The sequence below is a fragment of the Dermochelys coriacea genome, chromosome 3 (genome assembly GCF_009764565.3).
Source record: "Dermochelys coriacea isolate rDerCor1 chromosome 3, rDerCor1.pri.v4, whole genome shotgun sequence".
NCBI lineage: Eukaryota > Metazoa > Chordata > Testudines > Dermochelyidae > Dermochelys > Dermochelys coriacea.
In genome coordinates, this window is record NC_050070.1 from 170,825,710 (window position 1) to 170,844,521 (window position 18,812).

The 18,812-nt window shown below is 44.9% G+C and overlaps 1 protein-coding gene across 5 annotated transcripts in view; it reads right to left on the reverse strand.

Annotated features, from left to right (window-relative positions):
- Nucleotides 1-8,887: 8,887 nt before the first annotated feature.
- The window catches only part of UTP25 (UTP25 small subunit processor component), a 32,613-nt gene continuing 22,688 nt past the window's right edge, over nt 8,888-18,812 (reverse strand). For 4 of the 5 annotated variants that reach the window (XM_038394952.2, XM_043511810.1, XM_043511811.1 and 1 more), the window contains one exon: nt 10,785-18,799. In XM_038394952.2, coding sequence (XP_038250880.1) covers nt 18,553-18,799 — 247 coding nt within the window. In that variant the 3' untranslated portion in view covers nt 10,785-18,552. Of the gene's footprint in view, nt 9,752-10,784; nt 18,800-18,812 lie in introns of those variants that run through there. The other variant, XM_038394953.2, reaches the window with a different exon arrangement.

An 18,812-nucleotide genomic window follows, 5' to 3' on the forward strand; every position in this document is an offset into this window, starting at 1 on the left:
GAAGATTTACATTCCAGAATCTCCCAGACTGGTTACTTCAGGGAGCGGAAGTCACAACATCAACAAACGGGCTTTGGCAGCCTTTGACCAGACTCCCTGTACCCACAAGAAGGTCCGCTAGTAAAAAGTGCTGTGCCAATAGAACATCACCATCTGGCTCTTTAACTGCAGTTCCAGCGCCTACGCTACAAGTCCATAAGACTGCTAGAGCTGAAGAGTATGCAACTCCGCTGTTGTCTTAATGGTCTGATTTTTCCTCTCTCTATTTTTATTAGCTGGGAGATGTCCCAGTGTGACACAAAAAGAAAAGGAGTACTTGTGGCACCTTAGAGACTAACAAATTTATTAGAGCATAAGCTTTCGTGAGCTACAGCTCACTTCATCGGATGCATTTGGTGGAAAAAAAACACAGAGTGTGACACAGAGGCCCCCTGGTGGTTCACTAGTCTGTGACCTCTACTCATGCAGAGGCAACACATGGGAGGAAGGGCACATGAGGGGGAGAAGAATAGCATAGCATGTACTCCAGATAGCATGGAGTCCATAACCAGCAAGGAAAACGCGCATTGTCTGGGCTTATTTTTCAAAGAATACATTTCAAAGATTTACTGGACTATAAAAAGAAAGGGGAGAGAACCCCATAGGTATCCTTTACTCGGCAGATACAAGAGACCAGGGATCTTGTACATCTGAGAAAAGTGAACAAAGGGAATTGTAGCCAATGATTTTAGTTTATTCTTTATTTATTGTGTGATGGTATAATTAGCTAACATGTTATGTCATATAATAATTGTATGCTAAATAGAGTTAAATTGTAGGATTATGGAAGTATAAGATTGAGCAGTATGTAGAGGGGAAAAATCATGTATTAATTATCCAAGTAAGTAGAGTTGAAATGCAAGACCTACAGGCTGAGGCCTGTAAGATTTTAGCTTAGCCATACTAGGCCTTGGAGATAAGGAATGCTGACATAAGTAAGTGATCGAAGAATAACCCTATGCCCTAAGATTATGGGAAAATAGGTACCAAGTGGTAATAGTGTGAAAAATTAGCCAGAAGATTAATTTTAAATCATAAAAATGCTGTAAAGGCACATCTGTTTCCCACATGTGTCTTAACCACAGGATACAGGTTGTGTGTCAATGCTTATGAGAATAAAGAGAACCTACACAACCTATAGAAATCAGGTTCCCTTAAGTTTCATGGGGACATCAGACCAATACGGAAAAAAAGGGTTGACACTTTTATGGACATGCACAGAATGTAGGTATAGACAGAATCACATTATAAAATGAAAGTGCCCACAGTAGGAAAATTGAAAATTCTCCCTATGGGAAACTCCAGCAGGAACTTCTACTGATGATCAATCCATGAGAGCCACATCAGACCTAACACTATTGTTAAGGATGTGAATATAACTATATTTGTAACTTATGCATAGGTCTGTATAGCATTTCTATATGCTTGGGTAATCATAACTTTAATTTTAACTTTAATAAAACTTGTAAAATAGACTAGACCTTGTACTTGTGAATGTAAGTGTGGTCACTACACTTGATCTTTGTGTTCCCAGAGACTCTAAATCTGAAGCAAGTAGCAAAGGTAACTTTCACTCTGTTAGACTTGAAACTGTAGCCACCAGAGCTGAACCCACAATGGTGTAATACCACATAACAAAATTCACTTTAAAGAAAATAAAAGGCTATAGAGTTGAATGCTCTAGGAACTGAAAATAAGTGAGAAACCTGCTTAGCCAATAATTATAGCTTGCCAAAGTTCAGTTTTAGTCTTAGAAGCATATTTTTTATTTTTGTATGTTTGTGACAATTTCTATCTTTCAGCCTTGTACTTGGTATCACTTAAACCTGACTTTTTGTTTAATAAACTTGTTTTACTATAAACTTATTCAATACTGTGATTGAAATAAGAGTATGTCAAACACCTGTTAATGAGCTGCAGCATATTGACTCTTTAAAGGAGCAACAAACTTGATGTCTGAGAGTATTCCAGGAGAAGACGCTAGTTTGGGGAAAATTTGGTTGTTGGGGGTCATGCAGGAAAAAGTAACCGGGTGGTGGAAGCCAGGGTTGATCTTTATGCAGATTGCTGGTGTCAGGCCTGTGAGCCACAGCAATATAGTATTGAAGGCACTCAGAGTTACAGGAGAGGTGGTGACACAACCCTTTACTGGTCTAGGCTGAATCCCAGTGTCCCACCAGTCTTTTTATATTTTTGTAGTATTGGGGTGTGGAAGTATGGTTACGTGCATGTATGTACGTCTGGGCACCCATAAAGTCCACATATGGAAGGCACCACAAAGAATATAAACAGGCATAAACAGGTATATCCCCAGGTGTAAACAGTCCTAAATATTGCCTCACAGAATTATTCATTAGACAAAGTTCTGTGTTCTGTTAAAGTCCTGAGACAATTGAAATGGTCAGTTATAATTTCTGGTAAATAAGAGTTGTCAAACTTTTGCTTATCAAGAGTGTTTTGTTAAAGCTTGTATTCTAATATCTAATTGTGGGGGAGGGTGGAAAGGGATAGCCCCACGAAAGAACAGACTTCTTAGGAGGAGGCTTTATGATTGGCTGAGGTTGTAGTTTTGATATTAGGGGCATGAGCCATGTAGGGATTTAGATATTGCAATGTTAAACATCATGACACCTGATTTTTAGAGGCCTAGAAAATTACAAGAAAAATATTGCAATTTCCAAAGCCAGATCTAGGTGCCTAGGCTCCCTATACAATGAATGGGGAGAGGCAGGAGCCTTAGAATGCGATCCACAAAATCTAGCATGCTAGCTGAGGAGCCACATAAGCTAGCAAATGGGAGATGCTGACCAGAGGGGTCTGTGCTATGCCCTGCCCCTCTCACAGAGATAGGCACCTAAGTCCAGGCTCCAGGGAGGCGTCTCACTCTGCTATTTAAATGTTCACAGTTGTGGAAAATTATGGCAGGGTGCCAGACAGTAGGATAGGACAATAATTATTCAACAACAGTAGATGTTGAGATTCGAAAACTTTATAACTTTAAAGCTTTATAACTATAAAGCTTTATAACTGTTCAAACACAAATTGTCAATATCACATGCCAAAATGTACAAAGTAAATGTCCTTAAAACAAACTCTAAGGTCTCAAGCAGCATTTTACTTACTTTGCCTCTGTAAATTTCTATCATCAGTGGAAATACTTTTTCATCAATCTGTGTGTGTACGGTGAAATCGACATTTACCAACATTTACTGATAAAAATCTAATCTTTCCAAGCCTATATTTACTTGATGTTGACATATAACAAAAGGCATCTTCTTATGTCATTCTGGAACAAATAATTATCAGTTTGAAATCCACACGGAATAGGATAGAAGCATGGAGCAGAACATTGAAATAATCATGCAAATCACAATAGTGCAATAGTTGCTGTTTAGGAGGTTTTCACTCAAGCATTGCAATTGCACAGTCAACCGCACCATATGCAATACCACTGAACAAAAACAAGCTAAACATAGCTAAACCCAATGGTTAAAAAGCCCTCTAAATCATCTGTCAAATATTTTCTAAATGACCACTGGACATGGCCCATGATTTCTGAAAAGCCATATTTTCTATGCCATTCCCAAAGGGAAAAAAGAAAAAAAAATCAAATCCATCAGCTGTTAATCACCTCTATAAAAGGAATTGGTGTTCTCAGTCCAATTCCTGGACAGCTGTCCACATCACAGATACCTAACTCAGTTGAAACTAATGGGCCATTTCTATATAGTACACCCATCACTGTAGTAATTGCCTTTTTCTTTCTGGCTCAACGCAGTGGACAAAGATTTAAAGGGCAAAGGGACTATACTCTCACCCAACTTAAGGCTGAGGCATATTAGTGACACAGGGTGAGAATCACACTATGGTAATATAAATAATCAATTCTGTGGTGCACCAGTATTTATTATAGATCTTCGGGTATGTCTACACTGCAGTGTAAGCCTGGACTTGGACTCGGACCCTAAACCAGCTTCCGTCTACAGATCTCTAGGACTCAAGCTCAGACCCAGGGTCCTAGAACCCCAAGGGGGTGGAGGTTCCAAACCCTTGTCCAGCCGAGACCCAGGGTTCAAGCCCTATCATTCTGCTGTATGGATGCAGCAACACCAGAGACAAGGCCTGGGAGTCCACTAACGTTCTCCACCAAACTCATGGGCCGGTGTTTTGTCCTCTCCTCCCCGTAAGTCACCAATTGACTCCCATAGAATGAAGGTAACCCCCTTTATTAAAGTGCAGGTCAGCTTTTAACCCTGGTATTTTATCCTGACTGCTGAGCAGCAAACGCAGTGACCTTTCAGTGACCTTTCAGTGCAAGCTGGTCTCCATATTGGAAGAGAAGATTGAAGGTCTGGAGCAACAGGTAACGACCCTGCGTTGTATACGAGAGACTGAGGATTTTCTGGACCAAACTCAGGATAGCCTTCTAGGGGCACAAAGCTCTAAAGATATAGAGCAGGTTGCACAGAGGAGCCAAGAGGCCAGTGAAGAAGCTTGGCAACATGTGACCTCCAGAAGAGGTAAGCGGAATGTCCGGGTTCCAGTAACACAGACACAGGTAACTAACCGCTTTCATGTTCTCTCCACAGGTACCATTGCGGAGAGTGGACCAGATGATATGTCTGGGGGGAGAAAGCAGAAGGAGACCCCGCTGGTTGGGAGGCATGAGATGCGATGTCCTGAGGTTGGGGGTTCCACGACCACCACTCCCAAGAGGAGAAGGCGGGTGGTGGTGGTCGGGGACTCTCTCCTCCGGGGGACTGAGTCATCTATCTGCCGCCCTGACCGGGAAAACCGAGAAGTCTGCTGCTTGCCAGGGGCTAAGATTCGTGATGTGACGGAGAGACTGCCGAGACTCATCAAGCCCTCGGATCGCTACCCCTTCCTGCTTCTCCACGTGGGCACCAATGATACTGCCAAGAATGACCTTGAGCGGATCACTGCGGACTACGTGGCTCTGGGAAGAAGGATAAAGGAGTCGGAGGCGCAAGTGGTGTTCTCGTCCATCCTCCCCGTGGAAGGAAAAGGCCTGGGTAGGGACCGTCGAATCGTGGAGGTCAACGAATGGCTACGCAGGTGGTGTCGGAGAGAAGGCTTTGGATTCTTTGACCATGGGATGGTGTTCCATGAAGGAGGAGTGCTGGGCAGAGACGGGCTCCATCTTACGAAGAGAGGGAAGAACATCTTTGCCAGCAGGCTGGCTAACCTAGTGAGGAGGGCTTTAAACTAAGTTCACCGGGGGAAGGAGACCAAAGCCCTGAGGTAAGTGGGAAAGCGGGATACCGGGAGGAAGCACAGGCAGGAATGTCTGAGAGGGGAGGGCTCCTGCCTCATACTGGGAATGAGGGGCGATCAACAGGTTATCTCAAGTGCTTATATACAAATGCACAAAGCCTTGGAAACAAGCAGGGAGAACTGGAGGTCCTGGTGATGTCAAGGAATTATGACGTGATTGGAATAACAGAGACTTGGTGGGATAACTCACATGACTGGAGTACAGTCATGGATGGTTATAAACTGTTCAGGAAGGACAGGCAGGGCAGAAAAGGTGGGGGAGTAGCACTGTATGTAAGGGAGCAGTATGACTGCTCAGAGCTCCGGTACGAAACTGTGGAAAAACCTGAGTGTCTCTGGATTAAGTTTAGAAGTGTGTGCAACAAGAGTGATGTCATGGTGGGAGTCTGCTATAGACCACCGGACCAGGGGGATGAGGTGGATGAGGCTTTCTTCCGGCAACTCACGGAAGCTACTAGATCGCATGCCCTGATTCTCATGGGTGACTTTAATTTTCCTGATATCTGCTGGGAGAGCAATACAGCGGTGCATAGACAATCCAGGAAGTTTTTGGAAAGCGTAGGGGACAATTTCCTGGTGCAAGTGCTAGGGGAGCCAACTAGGGGGAGCGCTTTTCTTGACCTGCTGCTCACAAACCGGGTAGAATTAGTGGGGGAAGCAAAAGTGGATGGGAATCTGGGAGGCAGTGACCATGAGTTGGTTGAGTTCAGGATCCTGACGCAGGGAAGAAAGGTAAGCAGCAGGATACGGACCCTGGACTTCAGGAAAGCAGACTTTGACTCCCTCAGGGAACAGATGGCCAGGATCCCCTGGGGGACTAACATGAAAGGGAAGGGAGTCCAGGAGAGCTGGCTGTATTTCAAGGAATCCCTGTTGAGGTTACAGGGACAAACCATCCCGATGAGTCGAAAGAATAGTAAATATGGCAGGCGACCAGCTTGGCTTAATGGTGAAATCCTAGCGGATCTTAAACATAAAAAAGAAGCTTACAAGAAGTGGAAGGTTGGACATATGACCAGGGAAGAGTATAAAAATATTGCTCGGGCATGTAGGAAAGATATCAGGAGGGCCAAATCGCACCTGGAGCTGCAGCTAGCAAGAGATGTCAAGAGTAACAAGAAGGGTTTCTTCAGGTATGTTGGCAACAAGAAGAAAGCCAAGGAAAGTGTGGGCCCCTTACTGAATGAGGGAGGCAAGCTAGTGACAGAGGATGTGGAAAAAGCTAATGTACTCAATGCTTTTTTTGCCTCTGTTTTCACTAACAAGGTCAGCTCCCAGACTGCTGTGCTGGGCAACACAAAATGGGGAAGAGATGGCCAGCCCTCTGTAGAGATAGAGGTGGTTAGGGACTATTTAGAAAAGCTGGACGTGCACAAGTCCATGGGGCCGGACGAATTGCATCCGAGAGTGCTGAAGGAATTGGCGGCTGTGATTGCAGAGCCCTTGGCCATTATCTTTGAAAACTCGTGGCGAACGGGGGAAGTCCCGGATGACTGGAAAAAGGCTAATGTAGTGCCCATCTTTAAAAAAGGGAAGAAGGAGGATCCTGGGAACTACAGGCCAGTCAGCCTCACCTCAGTCCCTGGAAAAATCATGGAGCAGGTCCTCAAAGAATCAATCCTGAAGCACTTAGAGGAGAGGAAAGTGATCAGGAACAGTCAGCATGGATTCACCAAGGGAAGGTCATGCCTGACTAATCTAATCGCCTTTTATGATGAGATTACTGGTTCTGTGGATGAAGGGAAAGCAGTGGATGTATTGTTTCTTGACTTTAGCAAAGCTTTTGACACGGTCTCCCACAGCATTCTTGTCAGCAAGTTAAGGAAGTATGGGCTGGATGAATGCACTATAAGGTGGGTAGAAAGCTGGCTAGATTGTCGGGCTCAACGGGTAGTGATCAATGGCTCCATGTCTAGTTGGCAGCCGGTGTCAAGTGGAGTGCCCCAGGGGTCGGTCCTGGGGCCCGTTTTGTTCAATATCTTCATAAATGATCTGGAGGATGGTGTGGATTGCACTCTCAGCAAATTTGCGGATGATACTAAACTGGGAGGAGTGGTAGATACGCTGGAGGGGAGGGATAGGATACAGAAGGACCTAGACAAATTGGAGGATTGGGCCAAAAGAAATCTAATGAGGTTCAATAAGGATAAGTGCAGGGTCCTGCACTTAGGATGGAAGAATCCAATGCACCGCTACAGACTAGGGACCGAATGGCTCGGCAGCAGTTCTGCGGAAAAGGACCTAGGGGTGACAGTGGACGAGAAGCTGGATATGAGTCAGCAGTGTGCCCTTGTTGCCAAGAAGGCCAATGGCATTTTGGGATGTATAAGTAGGGGCATAGCGAGCAGATCGAGGGACGTGATCGTTCCCCTCTATTCGACACTGGTGAGGCCTCATCTGGAGTACTGTGTCCAGTTTTGGGCCCCACACTACAGGAAGGATGTGGATAAATTGGAAAGAGTACAACGAAGGGCAACGAAAATGATTAGGGGTCTAGAGCACATGACTTATGAGGAGAGGCTGAGGGAGCTGGGATTGTTTAGTCTGCAGAAGAGAAGAATGAGGGGGGATTTGATAGCTGCTTTCAACTACCTGAAAGGGGGTTTCAAAGAGGATGGCTCTAGACTGTTCTCAATGGTAGCAGATGACAGAACGAGGAGTAATGGTCTCAAGTTGCAATGGGGGAGGTTTAGATTGGATATTAGGAAAAACTTTTTCACTAAGAGGGTGGTGAAACACTGGAATGCGTTACCTAGGGAGGTGGTAGAATCTCCTTCCTTAGAGGTTTTTAAGGTCAGGCTTGACAAAGCCCTGGCTGGGATGATTTAACTGGGACTTGGTCCTGCTTTGAGCAGGGGGTTGGACTAGATGACCTTCTGGGGTCCCTTCCAACCCTGATATTCTATGATTCTATGATTCTATGATTCTGTTGCATTAGCAATGGTCACCACACAGAAGTCCTTTGCCAAGAGCACTGCTTCCTTGTTGCAGTAGCACAGCCAGATTTGGTGACTCTATGCTGTGAGATGAGCAAAACATTCCATTTTACTAAGAGTGCCATAAATGACAATGCCCAACAGCAAATAGCGAAGAAGCTGGCAGCATTGGAAATTTACCGGACCAGTGACCAGCGCAGGGAGCAGATTAAGCAGCTCAAGACTGAGTGTCACAAAGCCAGGGACCAGAAAAGCACCTCTGCAAACTTGCCATCATCCTTCCTGTTTTATGAGGACTTTGACCAGGGGCTGGATACTGTGCCTAGCATGGAATCAACAGTGCGCACAACGACCTGGGCAGGTGGGATAGTGCCCTGCTGTCCCCAGAATCTAGCATGCGAATGGACAGGAGCCAGCAGCAGGGGCCCGATGTGGCCACCAAAATGACTCTAGTGATGAAACCAGTCCCCGAGGAGACTTTGTTGCAAGTGTAGCTGCAGCACATCTTTGAGTTGTACTAGGAGGAACTTTTCGATGTCCCCCCAGAGGAGCGGCCCACCGTGGAACTGGCAGCAGGAACAGAAGAGGCAGAAATTACCCTAGAACCGGTAAGTTTTTGGCTCCATTTTTGCGTTTATTAATATACTATGAGAGGGATTTCCAGTTTATGAACCAATGCAAAGGTTATTACAAGCCTCGGATAGCAGTGTGTACCCGTGAATGGCAGATTGCATGCCAACACCTTGGCATCTACCCAACCATATGGAATTCAAAATGGAGATGGGGAAGCACAAGCAGTGAAACAAGCTTCTACAGAAAAACACAAATTTTTGCTAGGACAGGTAAGTTTGTTAGAAATAAGAACCCTATATTGCCTTCCCTGCAAGCACACTGCTCTGTACCAATCCAATGGCATAACAAACCCCTGCAAACAGTAAACTGTAGCAGGGGGAGGCTGACATATAGTCCTTTTACAGCTGTAGACTATTCAGTTCAATGCAGTCCACACGGTCCACAGCGAATGAAATCATGTGTCTGAAATACATCTGGGAGTTTGAATGAAGTCCAGAAACCAGTGGTATGGGTCAGGTAAGGGGGATGTCAGTGGAGATTTGTGTGTTTGCAGGCAGTCATAACAGGCTGTATCAGAAGCAGTGGGGAGGCACCAACCCATGCAGGTATTAACACAGCATCCTATTGATTCCATCATGTAGTTTGACCCAATCTCGGGTGCCGATAGCTGCAAACTTTTCCTATAGCAGAAACTCCAGATAAGTAGGCACATTTTGGGGAAGGGTGTATTTTTCCAGGGCCACCTCGGTAGCTGACCAGCCCACTCCACTCACAGATGTGCTGTTCACTCACCACGTGTTTGAATACTTGTGCCATACATGGCTGGCTTCCCATCAGCAGCTTGGCATAAAACCTCTCTGCCACTCGGGAACCGCAAGAACGGTTACACCCTCCAAAATGCAGAATGCCTGCAATGATAGAGGCTTATTTAGAACACGGTCGCAACCGCCCTCTCGCAAAGTCCAAATTGGTCTGCGGTGTTAGAAAAAAGCAGTTGTGATTTGTAAATTACCATTCTGTGTGCATGTCCCTCACTGCAATTAACCCAGCCGTGTCAAGGGAGCTTCTGTGATCCAAAGCTTCCCTTTAACACTCTGCTGAAATACAATTGTACAAAGTAACATTTTGTGTCCTTGAAATTCCAAAAGGAGTTCTTCTGTGCTCACGCACTGAGACAAACAACCTTCTGCGTGTTGTCCTCTCCCAAGCCTACTGACCTCTACAGATCACAGTACTGTGACAGATAACTGACGCAGCAGTAGGAGCCTGGGTCCCCATACCATCATGAACCAGTGCAAAAGGAAATGTTTCCATGACAAACTTATGGTTGACATTCTGGACAGGGCCAACAAGCCAGTCCAAATACCAAAGAGAGGGGCAATTACAGCAAGTGGAAAGGCTCAGGCTGGCTGCACAGCTTGAGGGCAGGATTTCAGTGCAGAAGCAGACACTTGCTTAGCAGTTCCTGGAAGAGGAATAGCCGTTAAGGGAGGAAAATAGAACTGTTTGAACAGCTGCTTTTTCTAAAGGCCACAAGACAGAAGGCTCCTGCTGTGCACACTCTGTAGCTTGAGTACCCGCCCCGGTACAATGTGCTGCAGACAGGAACAGGTTTGACAATTCCATGACTGGGTGGGCCAGGCAATCAGGCCCTATCAGCACATGGACAGGCCAATGTACTCCACGCAGCCCCCATGCTGAACCCTTCCCCTCGGGATGCCTTCACCCCTCTGCCCTGGCACCCAGTGAGCAGCAAATGTGTAAGGAGGGGAAAGAAGAACATGGCACCAAGGGACCTGCCATAGTAGGAAGTTTTCCGTCTTGCAAATTGTTTCACTGTTTGCGCCTGTTCGTGCACTTTGTGCATGGTTTTGTAAAAGGTTTTGGTATGCTAATGGCAGCTGGCCTACCTGGCAACGGTTTAATATTGTGATTTTCTAATAAATGTTCAAAAATAAAGTTTTTTATTTTATGAAGAAATTCTATTATCACTGCAACACATAATGTGTATTCCAAATAATAAACACATTACAAGGGACAACTCTGAAGTTGTATGCAAACACCACTTGTCAATACAGAATCTAAATCCAGTTCTCCCCCCTGCCCTATGTCACAAGTGGTCATGTCACCCATAAGTACAATGCATGGCAATCAAACCCCCACCTCTCAACCTAATGTACTGTAAGCAGTGCATAAGCACATTCATAGCGGTACTAGTCTCCCTCTTCCATGTAAATCCATGATGTGGGAGCATCCTAATTTCTGTTGCCTGGGTGCATACAGGTGCAGCTGCGATAGGTGCACTTTCTGGCTGAGAGTACTGGTTCAGCAATCCCACTGCTGTCATGGGTCTGCGGAGGGGGGAAAATGGCTCACCTTTGGCATCACAAAGATCAGGAATAGCGCAACAAGCTACAGCACTGTAATCCAAATGGGTCTATAGACAACACCAGTGGATTTCAATCCGTCAAACGCACATTCAACCACCATTCTACACCCGCTGAGAATGCAGTTAAACCTTCTTTGCCAGGTCCTCTGAGATCATGGCATGGTTTTATAAGCCCAGGCAAAAGGGGGTAAGCAGGGCCCCCCAAAAATAACAGTGAGGACAGTAACTCCATTTATGACATTGTTATTTGGTGGGAATAGTGTCCCAATTGGCAGAAAACCCTGGCATCATGAAACTTTCCAGTGCAGCCCACGCTGACGTTCATAAATCAGCCTCCGTGGCCCACAAGAGCCTGCAGTACCCTTTCCGGTTTATGTACTCATGCTCCTTGAGAAGGAAAAAAAAAAAAAACAAAAAAAAACATCTATGGGTGCATGAACTCCATCAATGGCCCCAACACCGTTTGGAAACCCCATTCTCTCAGAGCCAGCAGTTCCTTCAGGAATATCTTTTATGCCCCACACCTGGGATAAACCACACGCCTGATTGCCTCAGTAACTTCCACCACCACTTTACCCACAGTTGACTTTTCAACGCCAAACTGGTTGGCAACAAACCCGGAGAAGTCTGGCGCAGTCAGCTTCCAAACAACTATAGCAACCCACTTCTGGACCAGCATGGCCTCCCTCCTGTGTGTATATCTCTACATTGGAGGGCTGGGGCAAGCTGCTCACCAAGCTTCAGAAATGTAGCTTTCCTCACGTGAAAGTTCTGGACCCACTGCAGGTCATCCCAGGTCTGCAAGAGGATGTGATTGCACCAGCCTGTGCCTATGGCCCTGCTCTGGAAGCATTGGTCTACGCATGGGGCATCAGCGTCTATACCAAGTGTCATGAGCCGCATCAACCAGTTCAAGTCTGCCATGTCTGTGTCCTCCTCCGTCATTAGCTCTTTGGGAGCCTTTGGTGAGTCAGAAACCACTGCCGGAATGTGGAAACTCGGTCCATTTCTTGAAACAGGATTGAAAGCACAACCAAGAGAAGTTCTGCAAAAGGCAGCTGCTCCATGTTGTTGGCTTTGGTTGCTGTGAGGATGCAGAACAAAATGACAGCTTGGCGGCATGCTTTGATGGACTGATCAAACTTGCCAAGATGGGGGGTGGGGAAGGAGGGGGCGGGTGGACAGACAGTCAAGTTTTCCCACACTATGCCACAAATAAAGGGCTAGAGCAGCCCCATTTTGGGAGGGTGCTAGGAAGTATGGGGATACAGTTGGTTGTACTCAAACCTGTGTAGGGCAGTGTGGATGCTGAAGCCCGGGTTCAAAAATCCGCATCCTAGGGTCAGCAAACAATGCAGATGCTCAAGCCCTGGGCTCTCAAACACAAGGTTTACGGACTAGAGTTCCACTAACTCTGGGCTTACATTACAGCGTACACATACCCTAAAAGGCCTGGGCTGGCTTTAAGCCACCTTTGTGCACTCTCAGTCCTGGGCTGTTCCAGGGACTAGGGGCTGAAGAAGCTCTGCAGACAGCTCTAGGAGCCTGCCTGAGTTACAGTAGCCTCTTTGGGCCTCCCCATAGATCACAATGCTGCCTGGAATCTCCACAATGCTGTAAGCTGAGATTCGCACCCCAACACACCCTTCCATTGCAGCCCCACTACACCCACTCCACCATGACCTGTGAGTAGGTCCTCTAAATAAAGCCCTATGGCTGTCTCCACAATACCTGTGCTGGAGGAAGTCTTGTCTAGACAGATATGGAGCTTAGTGTCCCTTTACACCACTCCAGTTCTTTAACCCCATATAAAGGGGGCTGGAGTGGAGATGAGGATCACACCCAACGTGGGGGGAAGCTTTCACTGCAGCAGACTGCACTGTATGCTCTGTCTCTAAGGCTGCCTTGCAAATGCTTATACACCTTTTTAATTGTCTCAGTCCTCATCCTTTCACTTTAAGATATGCTTTTCAAAATGGAGGCATTGAAGCTTTCTGAATAATCCTGCTGCAAATTAAAGCATTCCATCAGACAAGTTTGGCTACCAGGTCCAAACAAAAACAACCCTAGGGTTGAGACCACACCAGCATAACGAACGTAAGGCTTAGAAATCCTGACAATGGGTTTCACTAAGTGTAAAATAATTGTTAATTGCACGGTTATTAACAAGGAGGCTTTAGTTTTCATCTCACATGGATTGCTCTAAATCTTCCAATCAGCATTACAAAATTTTAGTAGTCTGTCCTCAGGAGTCAGTTTCCCCATCTCTGTGCAAGGACTGTGCCTATATCAGCCCCACATCTATTCAGACTCCATCATAAGCCCGGCCTCTCATCCTACACATAACTTTTTCAAAAAAATGCATTGGTTGTTTTTTTTATATATCCTTAACAGGAGCAACAGTAAACCATAATGAATTTATTGTCCTGATTAAGTTTTACTAGTGAAATAGGATACAGTACTATACTGCTCATTGATTGGAGGAACAATATTCCTATATAAAGAAAGATACATATTTAAACATAATTTCTACAGGTTATCACAATTTTTAGGACTTACAGGGTGACAGAAGATCCTGAAAAGGAATTAACATCTTATCAGTGTTTATTTCTACCCTTGAGTTAGAATTCCCCAAAGCTAGCCATTAATGCAAACCATCAGCACGACCGCATTAACAGCTGTCCCAATGCCTGGTGCCAGACAATTAACTCTCTCATGTTGTGTCAGGATTCTTTTTCATTAAGAATTTAAAAAAAAAAAAAAACAAAACCCTGCAGAATTCATTTTCACTATTCAGAGCAGCTCCTGGAGCCAAGAGGATTTTAAAAAACAGTACCACAGCCCTGATTCTGAGTGACTGTGTCTCTGGAACCAATGAACACAGATCTTTGTCTCCTCAAGATAAGAGAGGTCAAAACAGCTGCGTGTTTGTCAGACGGCTTGACTGGAGAATGCTTTTTCAAGCTAAGATGATGTGTAATCAAATCTTTAAACCAGTCTGAAAACTAAAATATCACGCTCAGTGTCATACGCTCATATTCTATTTGATGTCAGCACTCTAGTGTATTTCAATTCATTAACCAATGTGTATATGCAAGACAGAAAACCTAGATGCGCACATACAGCCAGATTCTGAACTGAGTCACAGCAGAGTTACAGTAAGTAGCTGAGATCAGAAATTGGCCCGTGGATTCTTATTTCCTTTGGGTTTCAGAAGTCACCTCTCCCAGTCTTGTGGAGCAGGTTGCATGACATTATAGATTTTTAAATTGCTTATTGTAGTCTGAACAATTCCCATATTGAGTGTTGGCATTAATGTATGCGCATCCATGTTGGGCCAAATTATCTTCTCAGCTTCACTCATAGAACGGTAACTCACTGTATTTGGGGCTACTACTGAACACTCACATAACTGTAAACCCACTGAAAATCACTGACATCTCTGTTCACAAGCCACCAATGTGATGTTGAAAATCAACGGGATTTCACAGGAGTAGCTGAGCACAGAATATGCCCCTCCATTCAAACACATACATTGGTTCTGAAACAATGCTAGGGAACCGACATGATGCAGATTGCACGGGGTGGGGTGCCATCCATTCTAGCAGATGTAAGCCTTTAAGCACCAATGCTGCTCTATTCTGCATTAGCGTTAGACTAAGGGTGGAATTTACAGATATGCTCACTAACATTGGGCTATTTCTGCTCCTACTGAAGTTAACAGGAGTTTTACTATCAACTTCAGACAGAGCAGAGTTAGGTCAATGCTGAGTGCTTTAGAAAAATCCCACCTGTGTGATTTGCAAGGCTAGTCCCAAATCAAACTTTTAACAACTGCTGGGTGTAAATCAACCCGTTTATCCATTAAATTTTAAAAAATAAGAATAGATTAGAATTTATAGTCAGCAAAACCATCTCTGAAGATGCAGCATTTGTGTGTGTCTATGTTCTGATTTGCAACAATTGGCAGCCCTGAGTAGCCTTTCTAAAGAATAAAGAAAATAATGTGGCACTAATATAAAAGACTTTGGGATAAACAAAAATCAGGGCCCCCACTCTGCTCCTACTGAGGTCAATAGGGCCTTTGCCATTGACTTTAATGGGAGTAAGAGCAGGCCCTTTCATCGTTAAGATTCTAGCCAAATAACCTTTCTGTCTTTTAAACTGCAGCTAGCAGAGGAGCTGTACTGTATCACTTTATCTCCTTAAGTAGTTATCCTACTTTAGCTTTCTCAGAGGTCAGCTATTCTCTGTGATAAGCATATCCAATGGAGAGGAAAAACACTTAATCCTCATTTATCTGTCTGCTTTTATGACCCCCGACCAGGATACATCTCCGTCAAGTCCAGAAAACATAGAAAAAAAGAAGCAATGCCACAGGGCAAAGATTTGTCACGTCAGCTGTTCAAAAGGAAAAAGAACTTAGCCTTTAGTGGCATTCAACTCCTGAGCTAAAGGACAGAGATGTATAAACAATAACCAGTTAGAGTCTGAGCCCCAAAGGTGTTCAGGTGCCCAAGTCCCATTTTAGGAATCACTGTGATCCACAAAATTCCTGCTTGGCTGCCACCTAACCCTGTAGGCAACTACAGTCACTTGATGCCGAAGTTTTTGCTTCTGGGCACACGCACAACTATCTCGCTCCAGGTGCCTGGGTCCTGCCTTAGCCCCACAGTGATTCACAAACCAGGGAAGATAGGTGTTTGGTCACCTACAGTCGCATGCAAGGCCTAACTCAGTCGGTATGTTGAGAGGTTGCCGACTGGATCGGGCCCTGCAAGCGAGTTCAAAACAAAAGAGTCAGGGTGGGAGAGGGAAGAGGAGGAGCCCCCATATAACCTTTAGCCTAGTGGAGAATGAGGAAGACCCCTCAGTTTAAGTCCTCCCCCCCTCCCCTGCCTGAGGGGAACATGGGATTGGAACAGGGATCAATGATCAAGTGAGGTTCTAATCACTAGGCTATAGAGTCACTCATGCTTTCACTGGCCCAATTAATATTTAATTATTCAATTAATGAATTAAAGTGGAACTTCAAAACAGGAGATTGGGATATTCTGCTGTGGTGTTCCCTCATAGCCCAGTGGTTGGGGCACTCACTTGTGCAGACCCATTTAAATCCCTTCTCCCTGTCATGAGGACGGAGGACTTGAACCAGGATTCCCAGATCCTGGGTGAGTGTACCCTAACCATTAGGCTAAAGGTTCTAAGGGATTGCCTTTGCCCCTGAATGTTTTGTGTGAGAGGCCCAATGCAGCCTCTGAGCATACCTACCAATTGGGCCCAACATGTGACTTAGGCATCTGAAAGCCTTTCTTCCCCCAGCTTCATCGATCTCAAGCAGAGCTAGGTGCCTATCTCTGTGTGAGGGGCAGGGCTTATCACACACCCCTCTGGTCTGCATCTCCCATTGGCTAGCTTAAGCTGTGTGCTGCCTTTGCATATCAATTTAAGGCACCTATCTCTTCCCTTCATTGTAAATGGAGCCTACGCACCCAGCTCAGGCTCTGTGGATTGCAGCATCTTCTAGGTGCCTAAAAGTCAGGCTCCACAGTGCTCAGCATTGCAACTGGTCTTAGTGCCTAACTAAAATAGAAAGCAAACAGCTGTATAGACTTGTGTTTCTAAAGGGCTGAACTGACATCTCATACTTACAATAGTAACAGATGATAACCTCAGATAAACATCTGACAACTATAATAATGATTATGATATGGGAACAGGCTGAAATTATGCAGTGTTACCACAATATGTACTTGTTTACAGGAGTTAAATTTTCCCTGTTTATATACACTAACCACTATTTCGAGAGCAGATAGCAAAACATTATATGTTGTTATATATTAGCCTGTAGCAACTCAATTTAATTAAGGATCAAGGAAAGGAGAGGGATTCCTTAAACTTTATTACAGCATGGACCACACCTTAGACAGCTTGAGGGCATTTCCCTTCCCACTTTGGATCACACAGACCACCAGCCCCTCCATCCACAATCAGATAGTTGCTTATATGGAAAAGTTAAACATTAGGAAAGTATTTGATATATTTTTGGCTTCTTTTCATGACACAATTCCTGGAAACAAGGAGAGGCAGCACAGCTCTCCATAGATGACGGCTTTGGACAACAAACCATGGAATGAGATCACTGACTTTGAGGCATTCAGAAACTCATAAAGGGCATGTCTACACAGCAAAGAAAAACCTGCAGCTGGCCCATGCCAGCTGCCGAGGGCACATCGGCTTGGGCTGCAGGGCTGTTTCACTGCTGGGTAGACTTCCAGGCTCAGGCTGGAAGGGTTCCAGACTCAGGGTCCAGCCTGAGACTGAAGTCCACCCAGCAATGAAACAGCCCACAGCCCGAGTCAGCTGGCATGGGCCAGCTGCAGGTAATTCTTTGCTGTGTAGACATACTCAAAGTAATTTTGCAAACTGTCCATGAAGAGTTTGGATTGGTTTTCAGCAGTCTATGCCTGTGCTTTGGTGATCTTGTAACTAGGTGTGCAATATTAAATTGAATTGCTACTGGGGATCTGCACCCATAAGGTAAGTGTGCAGAAAAACAATGGTGTGCATGTAGCTTTGAAAGTATAGCGTTAATAAAAAAAAACAAACGTTGGGATTGAAATTAGCATTGTAAAGATGGAATGTGGTGAAATTTTGACCACTTAATCAGTCCGAGTGAAGCTTCATTAACTCCTACCCCAAATTGTTCTCAAAGGGCCAAGTCAAGGTGTTTTCAGCTACTCACTCAACGACATGCTTGGGTTACAGAAGCCCCCCCGAATAATGGCTCTGCCTATCCCCTGCCCTCAACTGAGGGGCAATGTGGGGTATAAGGAGTGCAGAATGTCTTGCATAAACACACTCAACATCTGGAAGAATTTCCCCTTGAATGAGACAGCGGAAAGTTGCATTTGATGAAGGAACATAGGGAGCTTTTGACAACGGAGAATGGGGGAAAGGGAGTGGCATCATCTAATGACAAGGCATTTTTCACCCCGCAACTATTTACTAAATATTTTCCAGGATGTAGATAGAGCATAGGGGGTAAGTTAGCCAGGAAAGTAATTTTTTTTAAGGTTGTGCACTTACACAAAAGCAGCAGCACATGTGCTTTGCTTAAATGGCACCTTTCACTTCCCTCTTTGGCTTAAGTGGGAGTATTTAAATACACAAACTAACCCTGTAAAACAAGTTCCAACAAAATATTTTTGATACATCTTCTCCTCCCCCAAACGCTTATTTAAAAAACAGCATCAATGTGCATGTTAGACAAAAAGATCCAAGTCCATACAACAAGAGAGTCTCAGTCCATGACTTTGTTCATTCATTTTCTCCAGTAACAAAAAGGTGCACGTTTTTCTTAGACTGCAGCATCTGAGCAGCACGATCTACACCTACCACAGCAGCCAACTTCTGAGCATCATACTTTGAATAGAGAACAGTACAAGTCCAAGTAGCTTCCTCTCCACTGGCTGTGGCTGTCAGCATATTACAAACCTCACTGTAGAAATGGGGGTAGGTCGGTAACTCATAGAAAATGAGATTTCTGATGCCCCTTATTAGGTATCTGAATTAGAGAA